The 24,658-nt window shown below is 54.0% G+C and overlaps 1 protein-coding gene across 7 annotated transcripts; it reads right to left on the bottom strand.

The window, feature by feature from the left end:
* Nucleotides 1-24,556, bottom strand: LRSAM1 (leucine rich repeat and sterile alpha motif containing 1). Of its 7 annotated transcripts, XM_065695234.1 has the most exons (25): nucleotides 24,459-24,556; nucleotides 22,051-22,234; nucleotides 20,498-20,554; nucleotides 18,883-18,927; nucleotides 18,180-18,257; nucleotides 17,249-17,317; nucleotides 16,490-16,574; nucleotides 15,578-15,699; nucleotides 14,335-14,425; nucleotides 13,283-13,413; nucleotides 12,633-12,662; nucleotides 11,675-11,797; nucleotides 11,451-11,590; nucleotides 10,991-11,035; nucleotides 9,971-10,041; nucleotides 8,854-8,953; nucleotides 7,890-7,977; nucleotides 7,155-7,229; nucleotides 5,640-5,720; nucleotides 3,830-3,925; nucleotides 3,201-3,299; nucleotides 2,317-2,448; nucleotides 1,844-1,925; nucleotides 1,427-1,575; nucleotides 1-999 (listed from the first exon to the last, which is right to left on the bottom strand). In XM_065695234.1, the coding sequence occupies exons 2-25, from the start codon at nucleotides 22,120-22,122 to the stop codon at nucleotides 874-876; spliced, it is 2,187 nt and encodes a 728-aa protein (XP_065551306.1). In that variant the 5' UTR covers nucleotides 22,123-22,234; nucleotides 24,459-24,556; the 3' UTR covers nucleotides 1-873. The 7 variants fall into 7 exon arrangements, 6 of the variants coding, with proteins under 6 accessions (XP_065551306.1, XP_065551308.1, XP_065551309.1 ...); XR_010616084.1 differs by lacking the exons at nucleotides 1-999; nucleotides 1,427-1,575; nucleotides 1,844-1,925; nucleotides 2,317-2,448; nucleotides 3,201-3,299 and adding exons at nucleotides 4,151-4,356; nucleotides 4,603-4,810 and having other exon boundaries at nucleotides 3,850-3,925; XM_065695236.1 differs by lacking the exons at nucleotides 18,883-18,927; nucleotides 20,498-20,554; nucleotides 22,051-22,234; nucleotides 24,459-24,556 and having other exon boundaries at nucleotides 17,249-17,348; nucleotides 18,180-18,259.
* Nucleotides 24,557-24,658: the final 102 nt, after the last annotated feature.

Genomic DNA, 24,658 nt, shown 5'->3' with positions numbered 1-24,658 from the left:
ACCAGCAGAAACCAGCTGCTCTTTAATAGCTTCTCTGGGGAAGGGCCGCGGTGGGACTGGGCTTATCGCTGCATCTCACACTTCAGGGTCAAGAGATGGAAGATGCTCTGGGATCGTTGTTCCTACTGATGAAGCGCTACCTACCACCAGTGCAGGGAGGCACCTGGGGCTGCACCGGCCCAGCCCCAGCCCCTCACCCCCACTGCTGGACTCCTGCTCCTGCTCCAATGCGTTTCTCAGCTTTGGGACCCCACTGGGCTCCTCTGGCCAGAGCAAGGCCCTCGAGTCCTGGAGCCTGAATTAGGGCTCAGGGAGCTCCTCACGCTGCCCTGGCACCTGCAGCCCCTGACAGGCTCCTGTGGGTCACCGGCGCGAAGCCCCACAGCTCTGCCATGACACAGGCACAGGGCACTGCCAGCATCTCCCATGGGAGATTCCCCCACCTCCAGGCACCGCGCTCGATGCCCGGCAGCGCCCGGCCCCAGCGGGGAGCAGCTTCAGAGCCGGCACTGGCTGTGCCCCCGCTGCGCGAGGGGCAATTCCGAAGGCAAATGCATCCACAGCAAAGAGGGGCCACGGGGGCACCCGCTTCCATCCCCCAGCGCGCCCAGGCAAGAGGACGCTGGGCGGGCAGGGGCAGGCAGGAGGAGGGGATGCAGGTGAAGAAGGAACCCAAGGTGGAGGCTGAGCAACCATCAGGGAACACGGGGGACACTGAGACTCCTGCGTGCAGCCGCAGCCAGCCCGGGCCATGCAGGGGAGGGCAGCGCCGATCATGGTGCGAGTGTCTGACATGGAGCAGCAGAGGGGCAGCGCCGCGGGCAGGGCTGGCAGCGGCAGTGCGGGGCAGCCTCATCCTCCTTCACCCTGCCCCTAGCAGCTGTGGAAGATGCGGATGCGCTGGGTGATGTCCCTGCGGCACAGGGGACAAGTGAGCAGCCGCTCGCAGCAGCTCTGGCAGCAGCAGACGTGGCCACAGGGCAGGAAAATCATCTGCGTCTGGAGGAGAGACAGAGAAGCGGACATGGAGAGCGGTGCTGGGCCGTAACGCTCCTCCCAGCACCGCTGTGCTCCCGCACGGGAGGGCATGGGGATCACCGGGGGCTGTCACAGGAGGGGAGGCAGAGCCCTGCACCCCAATCTCCAGTGATGGGGCTGTGCCACCAGTGCAGAGGGTCTGAGGGGGGGACACGGGCCAGGGCTGAACTGAGCAGCCCCATGAATGCTTCCCATGGTTGATCCATGGACAGAGCAGCACAGGAGCTCAGCAAGGCCCTTCCCAAGCCCCCAAGGAGCCCAGCCCTGCCCTGCCTTCCTCCCCATGGTGATGGCTGTGCCGGGGAGCTGAGGGACCATTGCCCAGGGCTATGGGGCTGCTGCCCTCACTCCACCCCTGCTCCAGCACCACGTGTGTGCGGGGTCTCACCTCCTGCTCCATGCAGACAACGCACTCCGACCTCTTCTCATCCCACTGCAGCAGTGGAGCCGTCGGGACCACAGGGCTCGGAGGCTCCTCCCAGGGAGCGCTGGGCTCTGGAGCTGCAGGGACCTCGGTGTCCTCCGTCCTCAGCAGCTCTGCACCCACAGGCAGGAGGTCTGAGCACCGGGATCGCTGCCCACCTCCCACCCACCCAACGGCATCGGGGTGACTGCACGGTGATGGGTGCCCAGGGACCCAATAAATAGGGAAGTCAATGGGAGCAGCTTGACATTGCAGCCCGCGCTCCGCACACCAGCTCCCCAGAGGGAGGCATCTGGTCCCACAGATCCCCCCCCTCAAGGCTCAGGTACCTGCTGTAAGTGTAAAACGCATCGAGAAGCCAGACAGACAAGAACCAGGTACCTGGGATGGTCTTGGCCACAGCCAGGATCTCCTGAGCCCGCTGGAGGATGGCGCGCTGCAGGCCGGCCTCCGCCACACCGATCTGCGGTGCAAGAGGGGGCTCTCAGCTCTCGCAGGGGAAAGGACGCTTGTGGCCCCAAGGGGACACGGCAAACACTTGGCAAGACCCTGCCGTGCCAAGGGAAGCGCCTCCATCGGGTGTGAAAGCAGAGAAAGGAATTCCCCCGGTGCCATTCCTACTACAAAGAGCATCTGGGGGATGCTGAAAGGCAGAGCCCCGGCTCAGCCCACCCCAGTGCCCCGGAGAGCCGATGGCTCAGAGCAGCCCTGGCACCTCCCCTGGCTGGCGGTGACACCGGGAGCGTGACCACGGCCTCCGGCTGGACCTGCCCTGGGCAGCACCACGGGCACCGCACGCAGCGAGGGCCGGCGGGGTCGGGGTCACCCCGCTCCATGCGCCCGCTGCCTCCTACCTTCTCCAGGTCACTGGTGCTCATGGTGCCGAGGGCTCGCAAGGATACCCGGTGGTGGGCAAAGATGGGCACGTAGTGCTCAGCAGACAGCTCCGTCAGCAGGGCCACCAGCGGCCGCTCCAAGCCCTCCTCCTGCAAACACAAGCCCTAGATGAGGCCCTGAGCACAGGCAGCGGGACAGGCAGTGAGACAGGCAGTGGGACAGGCAGCGGGACAGCAGTGGGACAGGCAGTGGGACAGGCAGCGGGACAGCAGCGGGAGAGCAGCGGGACAGGCAGTGGGACAGCAGTGGGACAGGCAGCGGGACAGGCAGCGTGCTCAGCCCTGCCCTCTGAGCATTCTGCACCCCCCGGCAGGGCTCTGGCCCGAGGTGTTTCATGAGCACAGCTCAAAACGTGTTTAGGGAAGACTGAAACACTGCTGGTGGCTGCAGCAGCCCCAGCATTGCCGGCTCCAGCTGGTAACAGCATGGGCAGAGCTGGGCTCCATCTCTTTGTGGCTGGATTTGACCAGCGCAGACTCCTGGCTCAGTCTGTTAGGCAGGGATGGACAGGAGCTGCTGTGTTCAGATGGACTGGCAAGGGAATCTGGATAAGGAACAAGAGGCCCAGTCTGGGAGGCACAGGGAGCCCTCTGCTCCCGGCAAGCAGTTCGACAATGAGGTGATGGAGGTGTTGGCTCCTCACAGACCAGGCAGCCCCGTAACCTCCAAGAGACAGCGCTGGGACAGGGCTGCTGGGCACCCTGCTCAGGGCACGGTGGGCAAAGCAACAGCTGCTGCTCAGCCTCTGCGAGGGGTCTGTGCCCTGCTCCCTGCCCGGGCTGAGCCCACGGCTGCAGCAGGGCAGGCACAGCCGCAGGGGCAGCAGTGACCGAGCAGTGACCTGGAGCTTCAGCGAGAGCGGCTTCTGGCTCAGCAGGCGCTGGTACTGGATCAGCCAGTAGTTCTCCTGCTGGGTTTCGCTCTTTGCCTCCAATTCCAGCTGCAAAACAAACTCATTCATTGCACAGCCCGAGGGAACATTGCGGGGGGGTCCAGGGATGCTTGAGGAGGATGTGAGGGAGGGGAAACCAACAGCCTGGGCTGTGCAGGGCGAGCTCAGAGCACTGCAATGGGCACAGCTGGGGCACCATGGGCACTCCTGGCCTTCTGCAGCCTGCTCCCACTTCGGCCCCACCAGCCAGCCTAGGGCTGTGCATCCCCTCTGCTCACTGGCCCGGGCACCGCAGCCCGGCCTCCTGAAGCTCAGCAGGGGCTGGAGGTCTCTGCTTTACAAGACCTCACGTGGGGCACTCGTGGCGTTGTGCTTATTCCCCCTCCCCAGCTTGGCTCTGCTGACAGCAGTGCCTGCTGCAGTACTGCAACCTGCCCCGAGAGCTGCCATTAGCACTTCATGAGGTTCAATTATCCTCTGGATGGGGGCCCGACCCCTCAGAGCCCCCTTCATCCCCATGCTGACCCCTGGACCCTTGCACTTCCTCATTACAGCACCTAACTGAGAGCCTTCGTTACCAGTATCTGCTGCAGCTCTTCCTCCCTTTGCTTCTTCTCCTTGAGCAGCTGCTGCAGCAGGTAGCCAAGTGCTTGCCGTTGCTCTGTGATCACCCCCTGCAACAGAAGGACTCTGGCATCCACCATACCCAGCACAGACACAGCGGAGGTGGCAGCCTGAGCTCCATGTCCCTCAGCCCTGGAGCAGAGCCCCAGTCCTCCCCTAGGAACTGGCACAGCAGAGCCGAGCTGCACCCATTCCTTTGGGCCCTGCACTCACCATTGCTTGCGGTCCAGCCCCCAGCAGCCCCCAGGCAGCCCAGGACCTGCAGCAGCTCTCACCTCCATCACAAGCTCAGTCAATGGCATTGCAAGTGTTTGTGGTTTCCCTCCTTAACAAAGACCACCTGGAACTAGGTCTAGAGCCTGCAGGCATGTGGGAGTAAGGCAGCAACCTCCTCATGCCCTTGGGGAGCTTGCTTTCATTGGGGTCTCACACCAAGCCACCCCGGTGGGTGCCAGGCAAGGTAAGTCAGCACTGAGCCACTCTGCGGGGAGATGAGAGGGGAATTGTCTCAGAACATCCATGGGGCATCTCTGCAGGGATCAGCCCCAGCTGAACCAGGCAGCACCCAGGAGGCTCCAGCGAACCTCGAGATGTGCTCTGCTGCCCACCCGCACTGCAGCAGCCCCAGGTCACTCCCTAGACCCGGCAATAGACCTGAGCAAACACGGCCCTTGCTCAGGGGCTCTTTGCCTCTTCCTGCTCGTCAGAGGTTTAAGAAGTTCCTCACCAAAGCCCCCGTGCTCTGGGCAGGAAGCATCCCTCCACTGCAGGGGGTGTGGGGCTGCTCTGTGGGCACTGCCCCTGCACTGGGGCACCGCAATGCTCAGGCTGGAGACCACCAAAGGGCGGGGGAGATCCAGAGGGATGAAGGTGTCTGTGCCTTGTTTCTCAGCATCCAGCACTGAAGTTGCAACCGTCCCGTGCTGCCCGCAGGGCTGCAGGGGGGTACCAGGGCAGATCCACTGCGCTGGAGCCCAGTGTCACCTGCCTGAGGTTCCTTGCTCTTCCCTGCATGAACTTCGGGCTGCCCCCCATCGCCAGACCCCCCAGCGCTGCAGCATTGTATGGAGGGGCTGTGTGAATGAAGGTAGCAGAACCCAAATCTTGCTCGCCCAGGAGCCCAGCCCAGGGCTCAGAGGCAGTCCTGTCTGAAGCCAGCACCCACCAACCCGCTCTGTGCACCATGTGGGGAAAATCCATGCTGTTTGCTACTGATCCGGGGCTGACTGAAGAGGCGACCTGACCTGGCAAATAGCACACACGGGACAACAACTGATGCAAAGGTGCAGTAACAGAATTGAAAGCCAAGCAGCTTAAGCCAAACTTGACATTCCTCAATGCGTGGCTGCTGCTGGAGTCAGCCCCTCGAATGGTGGGATGGTGGGGCAGAGCCTGGGAGACAGGGCTTAGGAATGAAGGGGAAAGCTGACAGCCATCACTGGCGGGTGTTTAAAACCAAAGCACAACACAGCAGTGTGAGAGCATGCGATGCACAGCAGGCGGTGTTCCTGGGACAGCCAGCAACTGCATCCCCAAATCCTTCCCCTCCCAGCAAACCTGGATCTGCCCCTGCTTTGTCCCTGCCCTGAAATGCATAGAGATGAGCAGCAGCAGCGATGTTCCCACAACAAAGGGGTTTGTGGTGTCCTGGGGGGAAGTCCCCTCCTGACTGAGCAGAAAACCATCTGGAGCAGAAGCAGGAAGTGGAGCTTTTGCGATCCCAGAGCAGAGAGAGGGTGGGGGCAGCCCCAGAGCCCTACATACCTGCAGCGTCTCTGTGTCCAGTTCTTGCCTCTTTAACTCCAGCTGTGTCAGCTGCAATAACTCTGTTTCTATTAATTTAATCTAAACAGAAGATGAAACATTTTTTACTGACATTTGAAATGACTTCCATCGATGCTCTAAGACAAGGTGTAACTGCTGCCAGGGGAGGGACAGCACTGCAGAGCCACCCAGACGCCTGGGGAAACTGCTAATGCCCTTCCACGATGCATGCTCGTAGGGGTCACTCTGGTTGTTGCCTGAGGAGCTGTGTCCCTGCTCTCTACTTGTCTCTCTAAACACCTTCTGTTCAGGCCTAGCACGCTGCAGTCAGTTTGTTCTGTCGACCCTTTAGCAGCCACTCTGGAAGGCAGCAACTGACAGTCAAAGCCCTGGCACCGCTGCTCAAACTGCAGGCTAGCTGGGGCAGGGTCCTGCTTTCCAGATGCTCCAGCACATACCATAATGATCGGTGCTCTTTCAGGTGGGGCAACTCGGACACAGAGAGGTGAAGTGAGCTGCCCAAGGTCCCAGAGCAAAGCCAAGATGAGAGCCCAGCTACATCCCCAGGCCATGCTGCTTAATGTGCGCCATGACCACGGAAGTCCAGCTGACACCAGGGCTCTGCAGCAGGCGGTACCCAGGGCTCCTGCCCGCTCACAGCCCATGCAGGATGCTGGGGGTGGCTGGATTTCAGTAGTAAAAGGTCCAGCCATGGCAGCAAGGCACAAACTCCCCTTTCTTTACAAATGTGAGCAAACTGCAGGCTCTTATTGATGAACATGAGCAATGGAGAGTTGGCAGATTCAGATCCTGGATTGTCTATGTGCAACCCATAGGCTTCTAGAGGGATTGGTCACTGAGTGACTCAGTGTAACCAAGCTCTTAAGCTCATCCACCAAATCCTGATGTGAGACTTTTCTGTTAGTGTAGACGAGGAGAGGAAAGATTCTGGAGCACTGTGTCAGAAACCAGCCCCCATCTGCCTGCATCAACCAACCACCGCTACTTTCTCCACCAGCTTTTGCTCTTCCCCCCAACTATTGCACTGCACCTTCGGCAGAATGGACCTCAGAAAGGCAGGCTGGGAATGGGAAAGAAAAGGTGAACTTATGGCTGAAGGTGCAGTTCTGATGCGCTAGATGGAGATGCAGTGAACTCATGTGGAAACAGCAGGCCTGCCAAGTGCACAACCTGAAGGAAATCACAGTTGCAATTGCAGGTCACCCTGCATAGCCAGTGCAGGCCTGTCCTCTAGTGACAACTCTCCAGCACTTCATCCACATTAGTGCTGAGATGACTGAAGCAATGGCAATTCCACTACTTCCATGAATCTGCACTGAGCTGGGAGAATGCAGTTTAACCAACACAGCCTGAGGCTTCGGTACGGAGCTCTCAGCAATATAAGAGCTCTTCACCGCCTCCAGACCCCGCTCTGTGCTCACAGTGTCTTGATCCTCCTCAGAAGAGTCTCATCGAACGGTGTATGAGCTGAGCTGCTCCTTGCTGTTGACCCACCTGGTTCCGGATCTGCCTGTGCATAAGATCCTTCTTCACTTGGAGAGCTTCAAAGGCAGCTTTCTGCATCTCAATCTAAGGGAGAGGCAAAAGCCTGCTTAGTGAGGTTGCTGATGCAGCTGCAAATGGGCTATGAGACACTGGTGCCTTGCAGTTAACTCATGTACAAGCACCTGAACAGTGCTTACCCTGGGCAACAGTGCCCTGACTACACCCTGTCTTGGACCCCAGAGTCCCAAAAGGTAAAACCCCACTTCACAGACAGACACAGAGCTCACATTCATGCTCTCCATCACACATCTGGAGTGCTCTGCCTGAAGCCCACCTCTCACTTTCAGCAGCACTGAGCCCCAAGGCTGTGCAATAGGACAGGTCTGCACAGCACTGAAAAATGAACCGCAGAGGTCTCGGGTTCAGAAAGAGCAGAGGCTTTGAAAATGCCCCATCCCACCCAGGAAACCTGCCAAAAAGACAGGAGTTCTGCCTCAACATCCTCGCTATTGATCACAGACCAGTTCTGCTCCTCATGGTCTATGCCTTTGCCTTCTTAAAAAATTAATGCATTTTCCTTTCAGCCCCCCAAGTCAATTTGCCAGAATAAGAGGTTCACAAAGTTCAGCACAGTGTTAAATAAAATCACTCCTGCATCAGCCCAGCACAGCCACTGCTGCTCCTGTGATCCACTCCCAACCCTGCTTCCACAAGCAGCTGCTTTCCCTGACCCCCTTTGCCTACCTGCTGCAAGATCTGACTGACAGCTTTGTTCTGATCCAGCTGCTGCCAAGCCAGGATTTGCTGGAACTTCTGATCCATCTCAGCTAGGCTGCAAGAAGATGGATTTGCCACGGAGTTACTGCTGGGGCTGAGACTCTTGTTCAAACAAGAGGAAAAGCAAACAAGGAACCCAGGAATGAGGAAATGTGTTACTGAACAAGGGGGAAGAGCCCTGGCACTGCAGAGCTGAAGGCTGACAGAGTTCAAACCTCCTTCCCTACAACCAGACCAAACCTGCAACACAGAGCCAGGCAGAGCAGTTGCACTGCTGCCTGCATGTGCACAGCTTGAGGTCCAAACCAGAGCTGCTGCTGCCCCAACAAGCTGCTGGGTTGGCATTCTGTATTGCAGAGGGTGTGCTGATGATGGAGACCCAGACAACGTGGCCAGCCATGTATTGCCTGCACTTGCAGGCAGGACAGTGTCTGCCCACTCCCCTGTTGGGTAGGTCACAGGCACACAATGTTGGTTCTGTTCAGCTCTTTCTTACCTCTTGTAAATGGAGCAGGCCAATGCAACAAGTCCTATACATGGACAAACAGCATCTTCGAGACAACACTGGGAGGTAGGAAAGGAATCCTGTGCTGGAGCTGGACCCTGAACTGGCTAACAAACCAGGAAAACCAGTCTAATTCCATCTCCATATTCAGCAGAATGTATAAAGTCAAATAAACAGTGTAAAAAAAGTGATAGTTCATCAAAGGTATGATGAACATGCAGATCCTTGTGATCAGAATTTGGTTCATTTAACCAAGTTTGATAGTTTCTTTAAGTTGCAGTGCCACCTGGTCTCACCACTGTCCTGCTGTACTCCAGTGGCTGCAGGAGCTCCTGTGTGTGTGTATAGATGGGAATGACACCAGGGACTGCTGGAAAGAAAGGGATTTACGGCAGTACCACCAGCCCCAGCCACCTCTCCCTGTACCTGGAGCAGGCCTGGTTGACAAGGTCTTGCCGACGAGACTCGTTGGTCATCTGGATGAGCTTGTTCTTGTAGCTCTCGGCCAGCATTTGTTGCATGGCAGCTGGGGGACAGAAAGGCTGTCAGTCTGCATCAAAGAGGGTGTCTAGAACAGGCTACACTTGCAGATAACAGTGACCTCCTCTCATTTCCAGCCTGTCCTCGCTTTTTCCTTTTCATTCCTTTCAGAGCAGACTCGTTCAGCTGCAAGAATCACAGCTATCTTGGGGGAAATCAGCTGAGCAAACTCTGCTCTGCCTGTGCTGGCATCTCTTCAGTGCCTGGAGGAACCCAGCCACTGCTCTACCGAAGCTCTGATGGCTGCAGCTCTGCCTGTCCCACTGCGACTAACCCATCATCAGGGTGACAACACACACCCACACCATTTCCTTTGCAACCCCAGTGATCATCACCCATGTGGTCATCACGAGCAGCAAAGGCTCCCTAGGACCATCCACCTCCTGCCTCATGAACTTTATCAGTTAACATGTGTTTGGTACCTTGGAAATATGAAGCACTTTGTGTGCTTATATCCAGCCTCACAAATTCCTTGTGTGAAAAGCAGCAGGGCCTGTAGGGACAGGCCAAGGGGAATGGCTTGAACTTGCCCGAGGGGAGACTGAGCTGAGCTCTTAGGCAGAAGCTGTTCCCTGGGAGGGTGCTGAGGCGCTGGCACAGGGTGCCCAGAGAAGCTGCGGCTGCCCCATCCCTGGCAGTGCTCAAGGCCAGGTTGGACACAGGGGCTTGGAGCAAGCTGCTCCAGTGGAAGGGGTCCCTGCCCGTGGCAGGGGTTGGAGCTGGATGAGCTTTAAGGTCCCTTCCAACACAAACCATTCGATGAGTCTATGCCACATGAGCACAGCCTGCACCTCAAGAGCCAGCAGTGAGCAGAAGGGGAAGCGTGGGATCAGCTATGGTACATGTGCAGTGCTATCCCCCCACAGCTCCACCCCACTGCACCAAGCAACACAGCAAGAATGTGTGTGTGACACAGCATCTTCCACGTCACCTATTCAGGACATCTCCAGGGGAACCAGGTCTTTCTTGCACCTTACCACCCCAAATTGCTATTTGGACGTACCGGCCACTTCCTTTCTGCGTAGCTGCTCTGTCTCCTCCTGTGTTATTGCCATCAGCTGTTCCATCCTTATTCTGTTGAACAAACAAGAACAATTCAGCCACTTCTTCAAACAAGTATCTCACTTCTCCACCCACCCACCTCAGAGCCTAAGGGCTGCTCAGATTCACCCTGCCAGTGGCCCAGGATAGCCATGTGCTCATCAAAGACACAAATGTCTCCATGATTTCTTGGCGAGGAACCTCTTAAGTCTATGGGAGACAACATAAATCTTGCTCAAAACCATGGGGACAATTGCTTCTTAGACTGGAATGCTGACCCTTCTGAGAGACACTCAATGCGCATCCACTCCCACCACCACCACGCTGGTCCCTTGTTTTACTTTCCTTTTTCTTAAGGCTTGAGGAGCACTTTAAAGCTGACCTAATTGAGCAGTGCCACCGAAAGCAGCAGCCTGGCCTCCATCCCCACCTCCCCTGCTCTTGCCCTAGCACAAACACACTCAACCCCACTGACCAGAGCAGGAACCGACGTGACTGGAAAACTATCAAACATACAAAGGGACTGTTTTCAGTCAGGTCAGTGTGCCCATCCAGTTTACTGTGGCACAGCACAGCTGGCTGAAGGGAGGGAGAGTTCAGAGCATTGGCTGAATGGCAGCATTGCGTTCAGTGTATCCCTCCCAGCCTGTACACATTACCCTTCATAAATGCCTTGCCTTCCAACAAATGTAGGATTCCTTGATAGTGGAATACAGGGGTTTTGTTCCAAAATCCTTAGCTAGGACATTCACAGATGAAAAAGAGGTAAATTCACCGTCCCATTGGGTTTGCCAGACTGGGCATGCCCAGACTCATCCAGTCCAGTGTCCTGCCTCCAACAGTGACCAGAACCAGCTGCAGGTATGAGATAAACTTCTCCTGACTTAAGGTGGATGCAGGTGTGGCTCTGAAAGGAAGGTCCCAGAACCACTTCCCAGCTTCTCTCCCCTTTTGTAGAAGAGCCTATTCCCAGCAGACTCACCTCTCATTCTCCAAGGATTTCAGCATGTCTGAACTTTGTTTTTGTCTAAAAAAGAAGAGGAAACAAGAGGTTTCCATCAAGCTGAGCAGGACATCCTATGCCCCTGGGGCAGAAAACGACTTTGGTTCTCACGTGCAGAAGAGCAGCTTTAGGCAGACTGGTAACCTTGTGTCTGCAGCAGAGCTAGGCACAGCAAATACTTCAAATATGCACCTTCCATGAGGAATTCTGGCTTTTTCCAGTGCTGCAAAACTCCAACAGCACACATATGTGTGAAACACTTTTTAATGTGGCAGATTCCACTTCTTTTAAATGGGACTTTGGCAGTTCAACTCCTGCAGGCACCGGCTGTGACCAGCCTCATAACACTCACAGAGAGCAAAGTGAACTGCTCAGAATGGAACACAGTAACGCGAGCCCCTGAGGGGCAGAGATCACTGCAAAACCCCTGGGACCCCACCTCTGGTTGTCCTCCAGCAGCTTCTGGATACGGCCGGCAATGCCCTGCTCTGCCTGCTTCAACTGCTGCAGCAGCTTCAGGCGCTCCTCCTCGAGGTAGCGCTGGTGCTTGGTCAGACCCTCCTCCAGCTTCATCTGGTCCTAAAGCAAGGGAGAAGCAAAGGAGGACAAGGTCAGTTTGGGACAGGCAGTGTCCTGTATGGAGCCTGCCCAGAGGAGACCAACCTCTCTCACTGTCTGCAGGATGTCGTCCTTCTGACTGTTGAGCTGCTGGACCAGCAGAGCCTGTTCTCTCTGCCCCTTGTGCAAGCGCCGCTCAAATTCCAGCTTCTCCTGCATTTTCTGTTCCTGAGAGGAATAAGGAGAAAGATGAATGCCAGAGCTCAGTAGTCGCTGGCTCTGCTCCTTCCCAAGCAAGAATCAATCCTGGCAGAACTGTAAACCAAGGCAAAGTGAATCCCCTTGGTGACAAGGAAGCCAGCCCAACGGCAGACAGGAGCTTGACTAGGGAATGGAAATGTTCTCTCCTTTGGAACCCAAAAACTGTGAAGCAGAAGCTGCTGCTCTCTTTATGACAGTCTCCAAACTCCCCACTGCTCACTTCATAGTCATGAAGCCAAAGTCCCTGCGCATCAACCCATACAACTGAAACAGCCAATGCAGAGGGAAGGCCCAAATTAAGGCTGTGTTCAATCCCAGATGGAGAGGGGACTCCCCTGTCTGAGGACAACAGAGCGAAGGAGGCAGCCAGCTGTGAGCAGCTCTAACCAAAGGGAAAGGTGAATGCACTGACAGGAGCCTCTCCCTATTTCAAAGTGAGCCTTGCACAGGGGAAGAGGCAGAGACAGTGAAATAAAGAGGAAACCAAACTAAAAATGCACCCATGTGACGGGAATGGAGGACAGGAACAAGGAGTGTTAGGAGACAGCAGGAATGGTGGCACTCTGAGCCAAAGGGCTGGGGTAGGACTTCGACTGCAGCTCATCAGCTTTGTGTGTCAGACAAGTCTGTCACAGATTCCCCCATGCCTCCTGCAGCAAGGAGTGAGCAGCTCTGGGCGGTTTCTACAAGAACTCAGTTCTCAAACGTTCATTTTTTGCTGAAAGAACAGATAAAAGGATGGAAAACAAGAAGCAGAAGCCGAGCGATGCTGCAGACAAAGCATCTGCAGGCTCATCCTTACCTTCCTCTTCTCATAATCCAAGAACTTGTGCTGAAAATAAACAATATCAGCAGACATTTACTCTCAAGAGCAATTTATTGTAGCTATTATTAGCCCACGTTATATCTTCCCCTAAGTGAGTACAGACATCAACCAAAGGCACAAGAAAATTAACATAGGCACAAAGTCCAGTCCTTCCCTTCTCCAGGGACAAAGCAATCTAGTCTGTACTTGCCAAGGAATTAGCAGAGCTTATCACAGTTATGCACCTACCCTCACCCTTCCCAGGCAGAGCTGAAAGCATCTAGCACTTGGCTGGGAACCGCAAGGCTCTTCCTCCCAAAATACACATGTATCACCATGCTGCACACACTGTGTCCCATTGTCACCCCTGTCCCTTGACTGTGTCATTGCTTTCAAGGACAGACAGTCCTTCGCAGTGTGTCTTCCAGGAGCCTGCAGTGGTAACCCCATCCCCAGCTCTCAGAAAGATGAGCCACTCATGCCCACAGTGCTATGCCTGGTTCTGGGCACTGATGCTCCCAAAAGACCCACCTCATGGCAGGGAAGGTAATGAAGGATGACGTGCTAAATGCTGTGACATCCACTGATGGAGCAGAGAGACAACTCCAAACCCCTCTCACATGACTTCACACTCAGTGGAGCCTCACCTGCCACTCGCCCTCCTCCTCCAGGTACTTATGCACTGCCCTGTCCACCCCATCCACAGACGTTCCTCCTCCATCACTCTCCAGGGCAGGGAGCGGGTACTGAGCGGGGGGGTAGTATGCAATTCCACATTCTGGAAGTCATCAGACACAAAACAAGAACATTTGGTGCTTACAGCCTCCTTGGCAGCATGGCTGGTGTGTGAGACTGCTTCCAACTGTGCTCCTCCACACACACAGATGAGTCTCCAGAAGAGTTCCTTTAGCTCAGGCAGGCTTAGGAACAAGAAGCTCCTAGACAGTGCCACCCCTTCCCACCAGGAAGATGATCAAAGCTGCTCAGATTGAAACTCTGCCCTCACACAGGTACAGGCACACTGACTTCTGCAGGGCTGTGAATATTCCTGCCCACACCACAGTAAATTCTGTCCTTTTCATTCAAGGATTAGCCCAAGCTCTGGCGAGGCTCTGCCCCTGCACAAAACCTACCAAACCTTCCTGTCTGCACTAAACACAGTGATTACAAGCTCACAGGATAACGTCTTTGTCCTCTCGAGTCTTCCATCTGGTTTTCACCTCTCTCTAAGAACCTGTCAGCCTGCAGGCGCCTGGTCCTTCCTCATAGAAAATGAGGGGACCTCAAGTGACTACTGAGTGTATCTTGTTGTCCCAAGGCAGCTGTGTTTGGGCAATGCCTGATCCTCCCACTGGAGAAAACAACCCCATGGGAGATGCAATGACTTGTTACAGTCACTTGGGCAGTCTCTGACCCGGTTATTCTGATGTCTTAACAAAGCCATTATCAATTTCAGTGTGACAGTGAGAAGGAAGCCTCAAAGAAGGGCTCCTGTTTTGCTGTTTGCCAGCAAAGACACAGAACTCAGGGACCAGGCTGGCAGGCATGCAGAGAGTCAGGAACCACTCCAAGCAGAGCCAATGCGATGTTTGTCCTTCATAAATACAGTTTCTGAACATGCCACAGCATCACAGCACCCAGCCAGGGCACAGAGCAGTCCCCAAGTGCTCACTGCCATCCCCAGACTCTCCTTGCTTACCTTTGCAGAGGAACTGCTGAATGGACTCTGTACCTGCACTGCAAATGTCAGGTGATGGGTAGATCATGGATGAGGCATCCAGGGTCAGCGTCTCCAAAGAGAGAACACACAGAGCTCCAGGTTACCCTGATGGACCAGCCAGAGTCCCACTGCAATTATCCTTGCAGCTCCCCAGAGTTTCACTTATGGAGTGAAAACTTCATGGTACCCTAAATCCTGACATAAATATGAGGTTTTGCCTTTCTGCTGGGTGTTTGACACCTTTCAGAGCTCATTCCACTGTCCCTTATTTGGGAGCTTCTGAGCTGGCACTTGAGTGGAACATTCCCCTCATGCAGATGGGCCTACTTTGTGCTTAAGTACAAGCAGGCACAGCACTTCTCAGTGTGCTGGAGCCCTTAAGCATGACGCATGGAAGGGATGGTGATACAAAGGGCACAGAGAGAAGTACCACAAAGAGTGAACAGAAGGACCACTTGCTGTTTTGTCCTACCGTGGTCACCAGAAGGACTTAATGCTGCCTCCTGTAGAGAAGGGCATAGCAGGGAGGCCTAGAAAGGAACCACTTTATCAAACACAGCAGAGCAAGCTGCACGGATCCCTCACCTCAGAGACTCCCCACAAGAGAAAGGAAGCCTAATGTTGTGTGTTTGAGGCCAGAGAGCATTTATTTCCACCCTCCGTGCTGGTGGCAGAGTCAGCCCTGTTGTCTGACAGTTGCTCCATTTAGTACTGACAAGTTCGGCAGCCAGAAGGTAACACATCCATTAGAACCCTGATGCTTGTCCTATTTTGACTGCGCGCTCCAGGGAGCCAGAAGCCCACGGGGGGTGACAGCGAGGCAGGGATCTGTCACAGCAACAGAGGCAAAACCCTCATTGGAAATATCCCATCTGCTCATTTAGACTCAGCTTTGGTGCAAGGGGGCTGAGCCCACCTGAGCCCACAGGCACAGTCTGTGCTCTCAGAGACAGCCCTGGCAGGTAACTCCTTGAGGTTCACACCCTGTGGACTCCTTTTGTACCATTAAACCATTGTAAAAAGGGATCAGGAAAGACCAAAGAAGGGAGGGTGCACAAACGCTCCTTGGGACCCCATGAACCGCCTATGTTGCAACTTGTTACAACTCCCAAACCCTAAAAATTCACTTTCTACGCTGAATTTTCTACCATTCTGAGCAAGAGGGAAGGGGAGCAGCAGAAGGCGCAGCCTGTGGAGGGGAGCAGAGGGGCTGGGTGCCTACCTCCAGTGTGCGGATGTGCGCCAGCCCCCGCGGCAGCTCCACAACCACGTTCCCACTGACGTCCAGGGCGCGCAGGCTCCGCATGCCGCTCACAGTCGCAGGCAGGTCCTTCAGCTTGTTACCTTGAGAGACACAAAAGCCACTTGGGACCATGGAACCTTTCCAAAGCCTGACCCAGCACTTCACCTCCTGGAAGCCCAGACCACAACCATACATACGTCTCATTTTCTACACTCTACTGCAGGCTGAGGGAGGACTCCAAAGGCTGCCATTGCCCACCAAGGCACCTGGGAATCGAGATCTACTTGCACACAGTGCCAGCGCACAGGTCCAGCGATGGGAGGCACATTTTGGCCTGTGACTCATGCCAAAAGGACCATCCCGCTGCGGCAGGCTGGAGCTGTGCTCTTTATCAGGAAAATGTTTGTAACAGAATCATAGAATGGTTTGGGTTGGAAAGGACCTTGAGATCACCCAGTTCCAACCCCCCGCTATGGACTCTTCTTCCCTTTGTGTAAGTATCAGAGATGGAGAAAGGGGGCTGAGTGTGGGACTCCATACCTAAGGGTCAGAGGCCAGGTGCTGCAGACAGATACGGCAATGAACTGAGTTGCACTTCCAAGTGCCTCACCCTCCACGAACTTCCCTGTTTCAGCAGCAGCTCCCTGTAACAGTCTCCTTTGCCTCCCAAATTTGTATGGACCATGTTTGACCATTTTGGGCCTAGATGGTTTCTCCTGCCTTGACATCTATTTGAATTGAAATATTTCTTGTGTTCTTCCTCAGCATTTGTAGCACAAACCATTTGGTGCTTGCACTGGTTGAAAGCAGTAATTACCAATGCAGCTCAACATGACCCAGACCATTAAACAGTGTTCCGCCCAGAGCACCAGCAAGAAGCATGAGCCATACCTTTCACATTGAGCATCTGGAGCTGGGCAAGGTCTCCTATAGATTGTGGAAGACATTTTAAAAGATTCCTTTCAAGGTTTAGAACCTACGGTATCAACAGAAAAGATATTAAAGATCCTTTATACAAGTCTCAGGTCTTGTACACATCTGCGTTGCTGGGACTACTTCTAGGCCCACAAGGACAACTTGAAATTAGGTCTAGACAGTACTTTCTGAGTTAAACACAAACACGTATTTTCCAGAAGCCGTGGATACAGGGTACATCGGGCTACCACATGCAGTGAGAAACCCTACTCCCAACCCACAGCATCAGTAGGTGATGAGCCCAGAGGCAGGAACTGGGAAGCAGCGTCCTCTCCTCCAGGGCAGGGCAGGAAGCAGTGGCTGAACCCAACGCTGCACTCTGAGCAGAGAGGACCCTCAGCATGCACTGCAACACACTGCACTCCCCGTGTTATTCCTCATTTCCTGAGTATTTGGGGAAATCCACAGGACTGGAAGCTGCTGCTCTGCTTGGCAGTGTGAGCCGCTTGGACTGAGCCCTTGCGCTAAACTGGGACTACCTAACTCAGCATGCCTGCTCTTCTCCAGCTCTTCTCCTGCTCTCCCTTTCCAATAAGCCAGCTCAACAATGTCAGTCAAGTCAATGAGATAGATCTGACAATATCAGCACCATCACTGAAGCTGTGATTAATTACAAAACAAATAGCACATCCTTGCTGTCCTGTAACACTCGGGATGCAGCCACAAATCCGTTACCTGAAGAGATGCCAGCTGACCGATATCAGCAGGAAGCGATGCCAGCTGGTTGTCATGCAGGTCCAGAACCTGGAAGAGTGGGTGATTTCACCAAATCAGGCTGGGAAAAGAAGTCGTGGTGCAAGGACAAAAGGTCATGAGTTATCTAGCAAAGAAAGTTACTTCCCTTCCAATGGGGCATTGAAAAGTGCCTTAAACTCTCAAGGTGCACTTGATTCTTGTAGGCCTTTGGCAAACTGAAGCCTCTACAGATGGATGAACAAACCAAAGACTGGGGAGAGCACTGACACCAAGGGAGCTGCTCCAGAAAACTGGATGAGCTAATTGGTTAAATCATCTCCATAGAGCCAGCTTGGCAGAGAAAGACATTTTCCACAGGAGCAGTGAGCTGAGCTGCTCCATGGGAGCTGAATGCTCCAACAGCATGGGGAGAGAACAGGATTATGCCTGGAGACCTCCCTCCATGGGGAGATGTGAGCAGCTGGAATACCTCTGCCCCTTGTGCAACCACAGCACGAAGGCGGTGGAGCTGAGAGCGGAGTGACAGCTATGGCCCCATCACAAACCGTCACCCACCACCAGTTTCATTCACATTCAAATGACCCACCAGTGCAGAAGAGAGATGCATCTACCCCACAGCGCACTGAGCTCTGACTGAGCACCACCAGGAGAGGCTGTTGAGGGGGAAGCGTGGGATTGTGAACAGGATAAATGAGTCCTGGGACTGATCTGATCTTGCACAAACAGCTCAGTGAGTGGTATCTGTCCACCAGGGAGGTGGACCTGGGAAAGGCAGGTTTCACACCCTGTTACTGATTCTTGGCAAAGGCAGTCAGACAGAAGGGATTTATTTGGGCCAGTGGGTTTTAATGCAGCTAGAATGCAAGGGAAATGGGTTAACTGCAGATAAACTGTTCAGAATCACATTTACCTTCACAGTCACGAGACTCAAGAGGCTGCAGGACTTTGGAACTAAAGATGTCAGGTTATTCGTATGAATAATCAGCACCTGAGGAGGAAAAATCTCATTGAAACATGAACACAAGAGGCACTCCTATCTAGAACAAGCACATCTGTTGAGTTTTGGTTGTGGAGGCTGTATAAGAGCTCACTAGCATATAAAACATTAAAACAGTAAATGCATTTTCACAGAAGATCAAACATTTACCAGAAGATCTAAACAGGAGCCTAGTTCCTTACATGGGAAACACTATTAGATAGGCTAAGGTAGAAACAATATTGGAACAGGTTGTCCAGAGAAGCTGTGCCTGCCCCATCCCTGGCAGTGCTCAAGGCCAGGCTGGACACAGGGGCTTGGAGCAAGCTGCTCCAGTGGAAGGGGTCCCTGCCCGTGGCAGGGGTTGGAGCTGGAGGAGCTTTAAGGTCTCTTCAACCCAAACCAGGCTGGGATTCTGTGATTCTAAGATCTTTTATCACAGGAGTTAGCTCTAAAGCACACAGACAGGATTAGTTCCTCCCCGAAGTGCTCTCCATGTATTATACAAGTGGCCTAATTCATGACAAGCATACTTCTGCAGCAAGACATAAACAACCCTATACAGTCATTTCAAACACACCAGTAATACTCAAGCATAATAATGGAATTTGCTAATAAGCTCTGATTGCAACATTACCTTTTTTTGCAAGACTTTACAAGTCGCAAAGGCCCCATAAGGAACCTAAAAACAATTAAAGAACAGTGGTGTCAGGCTTCTCACGATACTGCCTTTGTAAGCACTTCTACAGCATCCACCTGCAAAGTGTGAATAAGTAATGAAAACACAAGTGACACTTCAAATGAGTGGCCCAGTCTTGGCCCAGGATGCCAGGACTTCTTGGCTAGGTTCCACTTAAACAGCTTGCAGCAGCTCAGCACACTGAGAGCTGTGCACAGCAGGGGTTCGAGTCCTGCAATGGTTTAATATTCACTGTGCTGATGACTCAAGAGTCCAGGCATATTTTCAGTTACTCACATACAAATGTACTCAATGGTTTTGAAACCTCAGCAGATACACTGAGGGCTCAATGAGACAGGTGAGCAACGGGCAGGACTGAGCATCCTCAAGTGCTGGAGTGGAGGGGCAGACAGAAAGGGCATATGCCAGCAAATCCAGCCCTGCCAGGTGAGGCTGAGCACTGTGACCTGCTCTGCAGCATGGGTCCCGCACAAATTCTTGTCTAGAGTTAATCTGAAGCCCAAACTGATGGATCAGTTTATTTATTGAAACAACAAAGGCTATAAAGAAACAACAAGAGAGAGCTTTGTGGTACCAACCCAAACAGAGCCATTGGGGATGCCAAACCAGCTACGGCTATGAATGGAGCTGGCTCAGTGCATCCTCTGTCTGCCACCCCCTTACCCAGCCTGGCCTGCAGACTGTCCCACAGAGCTTACAAACCAACACACGAGATGCTGTTGGCTTCTGATCTTGGGACAAAACATCCCAAAGTCTCAGCCAAGCCTTTTCATACTGCACAGCAGACAGCTATCCTCCCCAGCACGGTCCTAAGTCTCTCCTCAAAGAGCAGTGCAGTATCTTTGAGCTTGCTTGGCAAAAGGTCACAGACACCAACATTTTAGGAACACAAGACAATGATAAAAACTGCAAGTGAAACAGAAACAGGCTTCTGCTCACCAGGACTGCCTGGCTGCTAGGAGGAAGAGCTGCGTCTCCTCTGCAAGCCTGGCAGTCTGTCACTAACTGCTCACGCGCCAGCACAGCTTGTTTCTAATTTAGTTGGCTGCCACAAAAGCAGCCACGCTGGAAGTGAGATTTCCGTCCTCAGGCAGCAGCCTGGAACCAGGATTTTCACTTACACGGGAAAATAACTGCAGGTGGCAGACTTTGCAGCTCTGGGATCAGAAACAGCCTTTGGCAAACAAATTCCCTTACGACTAGCAAAACTAGGCCATGAGGTCCCACACTAGGGTCCTACCAAGGTACGGTACTGGTGGAAGGTGTGACACCACTCTGCCCTTCCCATCTTGTCAAATGAAAAAGGATTCTCAGGACAGAAATCTTGTTGAAGCATCAGGTAAGAGAGGCAATTCCTCCCCACAAATGGGGGGAAAAAGCCTCCACCTGAAAGCCAGAGCTCAGCAGGCACAGGAAGAAGTGAACCCATTTCTGCCTCAAGGCTCACAGCCACGATATCAAATCTGACAGTTGGTAACAAGAAGCAGACAGAAGAATCAGCCTCTAACGCTGTGTGAGTGGGAGCTAACAGTGGAAGCTGTAGAGAACCCACCTCTGAGAGCTCACATTTGGATATGTCCAGAGTGTCATCAGCACCCGCTTCTTTTGCCTGCAGAGAGAGAAGATATCCACCCAGAGGATTAGACCATGCAGGAATACAGGACCCCTTGCTGCACATTGACTAAAGTCACTGTCCCTCCCTGGAACATGCAATCCCAGCTCTCTGCCACAGCTCCATAACTCAGTGACAACACTAAAAGCAGAGAGTGCTGCTTCAGCAAGCAAAAGCAGCCAGGAAACCAAACTGCAGAGAAAGGCTTTTAGTACAATAAATGAATTTCTGCACAAAGAGCCAAAGCACATCCTAATTCTGCAATTTGAACTGAAAGGATACATAAAACAAATGCTGGGTTCTCAAGTGCTTTGTGGGAGCAGCAGCAGAGCCACCCCAGCCTGTGAAGAGCCTGCTGTGTCCCTGGCTTGTCTCACCCAGCACAGCAACCTTCTGCTGAGCTGTACACAGAGCCCAAACTCCTGTTGCCTTTCTGCTGCCATGGGACCTGCAGAGCAGCCCTGCTGTGCAAGGACCAATGACTCACTGCTTCTGTACAGGAGTGTATTTCTATGGTCAAAACAACCACATCCATTATTTTCTTAAAGGTAATAAAAGGCAATAAAACCTGCTTGTGTCACTGCCTCTGTTAAGTCTTCAGAACTGGATATCCTGGCCCTAAACTGAGCACATTGCAATACAGAACTAACCCTAGAATGGACAGATCAAGCTGACCCTCGCCAGCCCCACAGGTACTGAGCAGAAACCCTCCAACTGAATAAATTCAGTAAGAGTGGTTTCATTACTGGCACATAATGAAGCCTTCCTTAACAAAACACCTTACAGACCTCCAACATGCATCGTTTTGTGCCTTCTAAAATGCAGGTGCCTCTGGGGTAGAGCACAGAGATCCCCTACGCCAGCACCACTCCACAGCCCCTGCAGCACAGCAGCGAGGTAAGTCAGAAGATTGCTTTTGGATAGGCAACTTTGAATCTGTGGCTGCTGCAGGACAGGCAGCTCTGGTGACCTCACTGGCATGACAGCAATCAGCTGAGGATCCACCCCAGAGCATCCCGGCTAAATCCTAGTCCAGGAAAACAAACAGCAACGTCTAACAAGTTCATCTTCCAAGTGACAGGAACAAAAGATACCAAATGAGAAGCAAAAGAGGGGCACAAGGAAAGCCAGGCATGGTGGCAAAGGGGATGTGATGGGTGCCTTGGCAGGAAAAGTGTAGTGGGAGATCTGTAAGAGTGAAGGGGCACAGAGGAGAAAGGAGTGACAGGGTCCCACATGCAGGCTGGCAGGAGGTGGGTGGTTGAGGACATTACACGGAACCACAGAGGGAGAGAGAAGTGGAAGCAGCACAAAGGGGACCTGTGGATGAGAGGGCAAAGGGAGACAGGGAAAGCAGGAATTCTCCCATGTACATTAGGAAGGTGACCTGCTGTCTCAGTGAGATCAGTAACAGGATTACTGGTAACACAGGGGAGGTACCGAGTCACAGGGCATCCAGGAGCAGCCACAGAACAGCCCCTGCCATTGCTTACCAGGCACATTTGGTATTCAAGGCGCTTCCGAGCATCATCGCTGGGTTTCTTCTTACGGAAGAAAAGTGGCATCTTCGGTTTGGACTAGAGCTGTGCCTCAGTGGCACAAAGCATCAGCACACAGCAGGGCAGAGGGCTCCTGGAGTACGCGTCTGCTGGGGAGTGCAGGCTACACAACTGTGCTCTAATGTGGGGGGAGAGGGTGTGGAAGGAAAAACACAAACATCACTGTCTCAGCAACTGTCATTGTTTAATCCCCTTCTGTGACTTGATCAAACAGGCAGATCCCAGCACTCCTCCACAGCAGAGGTGTTAATACGAGCTGTTAAAGCACTGCTGTGCCTGACATGGGTTGATTGTCTTGGTCACCCCTGCACAAGATCAACTAAGTCGAGCTGGAGCATGTACAGAGAAAGGCTTCTGAATGATCAGGAAAAAACAGGGTCCACTCTAGGACAGCAACTAAAAAAGCTGTGTAAGATCAAGCACCAAGAACAAACCCCAAACTACTTAAATCCAAAGTCAACTCTGGCAAATGATAAGCAATTGTAAAACCTTCTAGAATAAAGTTAGGCTATGACCTGTAGTGACCATTTCCAAGGGGAATGGCTTGAACCTGCCAGAGGTGAGATTGAGACGAGCTCTTAGGCAGAAGCTCTTCCCTGGGAGGGTGCTGAGGCGCTGGCACAGGGTGCCCAGAGAAGCTGTGGCTGCCCCATCCCTGGCAGTGCTCAAGGCCAGGTTGGACACAGGGGCTTGGAGCAAGGTGCTCCAGTGGAAGGGGCCCCTGCCCGTGGCAGGGGTTGGAGCTGGATGAGCTTTAAGGTCCCTTCAACCCAAACCAGGCTGGGATTCTACAAATAACTGCCTGTAAAGCTGAAAGAACCCAACTTCAGAAAAACTCTGACTACAAACCAGAGCCGATGGCTGCTGCCCCAGGCACGTGCCGGGATGTGTTCTCTGCCCTCCGAGGCACTCGGAGAACTGTGCCCAGGCCGTGCTTGCAGGTCAGACTGACACACGCCATCCTGTGTTCACAGGGCAGCCAGACCGTCCCAGAACAGGGGTTTGGGTTTTCCGGGTCACTGGAGAGGACTGAGAGCTGGAGAATGTTTTTCTGTTAATTCAGCCTGACTGGGTGCAATGACAGCAGCTGATGCAAGGGTAAAGGGAAGAGGAACTGAAGCAGAGAGAGACGAACGAATGGATGGCAGCAAGATCCCTGCTGGCATCAGGACTGCAGGTGGGTGAAGGGGTGACAGAAACCTGTCAGCTCTGACCCAGCAAGGGAGAAAAAGGGAGTCTGTTGCCAGGTTTTGAGGAGAGGGCAGAAAGCTAAGGCTGGACAAGAAATGGGGACAGCAGCTGGTAATGAGATGGGTACCAGTTGGGATGCTGGGAAAAGACAGGTGGGGACCAGCTGAGCAATAAAATTAAGGAGAAAAAGGGGTTGACCTGAGGCTATATGTGAGCAAGAGTCAAAAACCAGCAATGCAGAAAGAGTCAGCCGGGGCTAAGGCTGGGATAAGGTGGGAGAAGAACAGAAGTGTAACAGCGAGCCCAGAAGAGGGAGACCTGAACTGTCTGGGCAAGAACAGAGTTTATGTTCTCTGGGAAACATGCTCAGGAGCACAGCAATGGAGCTGTGAGCCAGTGTATGGATGTGAGCAGGGCTCCTGCAGAGGTGCTGCTTAGTCATGAAGGACAGAGCTGTCCCCAGCCATCTCTGCAGGACTGGCTCACTGACAGCAAGGTTACGGAGCCCTGCAGCCCAACGCGCACGGGAACAAGACTCAGGAAGGAGACAGAATCGAACTGCAGCTTTGTAACCTACTCTCCCACAGCACGTTTGCTTTCTTGGCTGGAGCTGTCACACCAGTCCAACCACCCCCTGTCATAACCGGGCTCGGCCTGATCCTGCCACAGACCTCCCCCGGCAGTATCTGAATCAAACCTCTCCACCAGCTCCAGCTCTGCCTCTCGGCCCCTTCTTTCCCTTCTCTCCTCCTGTCTAGGGATTCCCTGCAGTGTCCCCCTCCCGGGTTCCGCACAGCTCCCAAAGGCTCTTTCGCCTTTACTCTTTTATCCGCCAGAACGGAGCGGGGCTGTGCCTGCGGCCCCGCCCCCGGAACGGGCACCAGCGACGAGCCGGGGCAGAGCATCCTCGGCACCGCCGGCTCCGCTCGCTCCTGCGGAGGCAGCAGCACCGGGTGCCCCGTGCCCGGTGCCCGCCCCTCTGAGCAGCCCGGGCGCCGCCTGAGGGACCTTGCCCACACACAGAGTCGGGGACCCTCGGGAGGCGCAGAAGCCGCCGTGACCCGCAGCGGCCCGGCCCGATCCGGCCCCGCACGTACCGAGGCCCCGGTGCTGCTCTCCCCCCACCCCACCATCGGCCCGGCCCCGCTCACCGCTGCCCGCAGCCATGATGCCACACCGCCTCGGTCACATGACACCACGAGGACCATAGAGACAGCGGCCACAGCGCCTCACTCTAAACACAGCTGAGCTTCGCACCGTGCTCGTGCGCCCCCCAGCGGCAAGGCTGCCCGCTCCGCTCACAGCCCGCCCCGGCAGCTCGAACTCTCGCGAGATCTAGGGGACTATATCT

This window comes from Lathamus discolor, chromosome 15 (assembly GCF_037157495.1).
Source record: "Lathamus discolor isolate bLatDis1 chromosome 15, bLatDis1.hap1, whole genome shotgun sequence".
NCBI classification, from domain to species: Eukaryota; Metazoa; Chordata; class Aves; order Psittaciformes; family Psittacidae; genus Lathamus; species Lathamus discolor.
The sequence above is the reverse complement of the archived record's forward strand: the minus strand, read 5'-3'. Positions and strand labels throughout refer to the sequence as shown.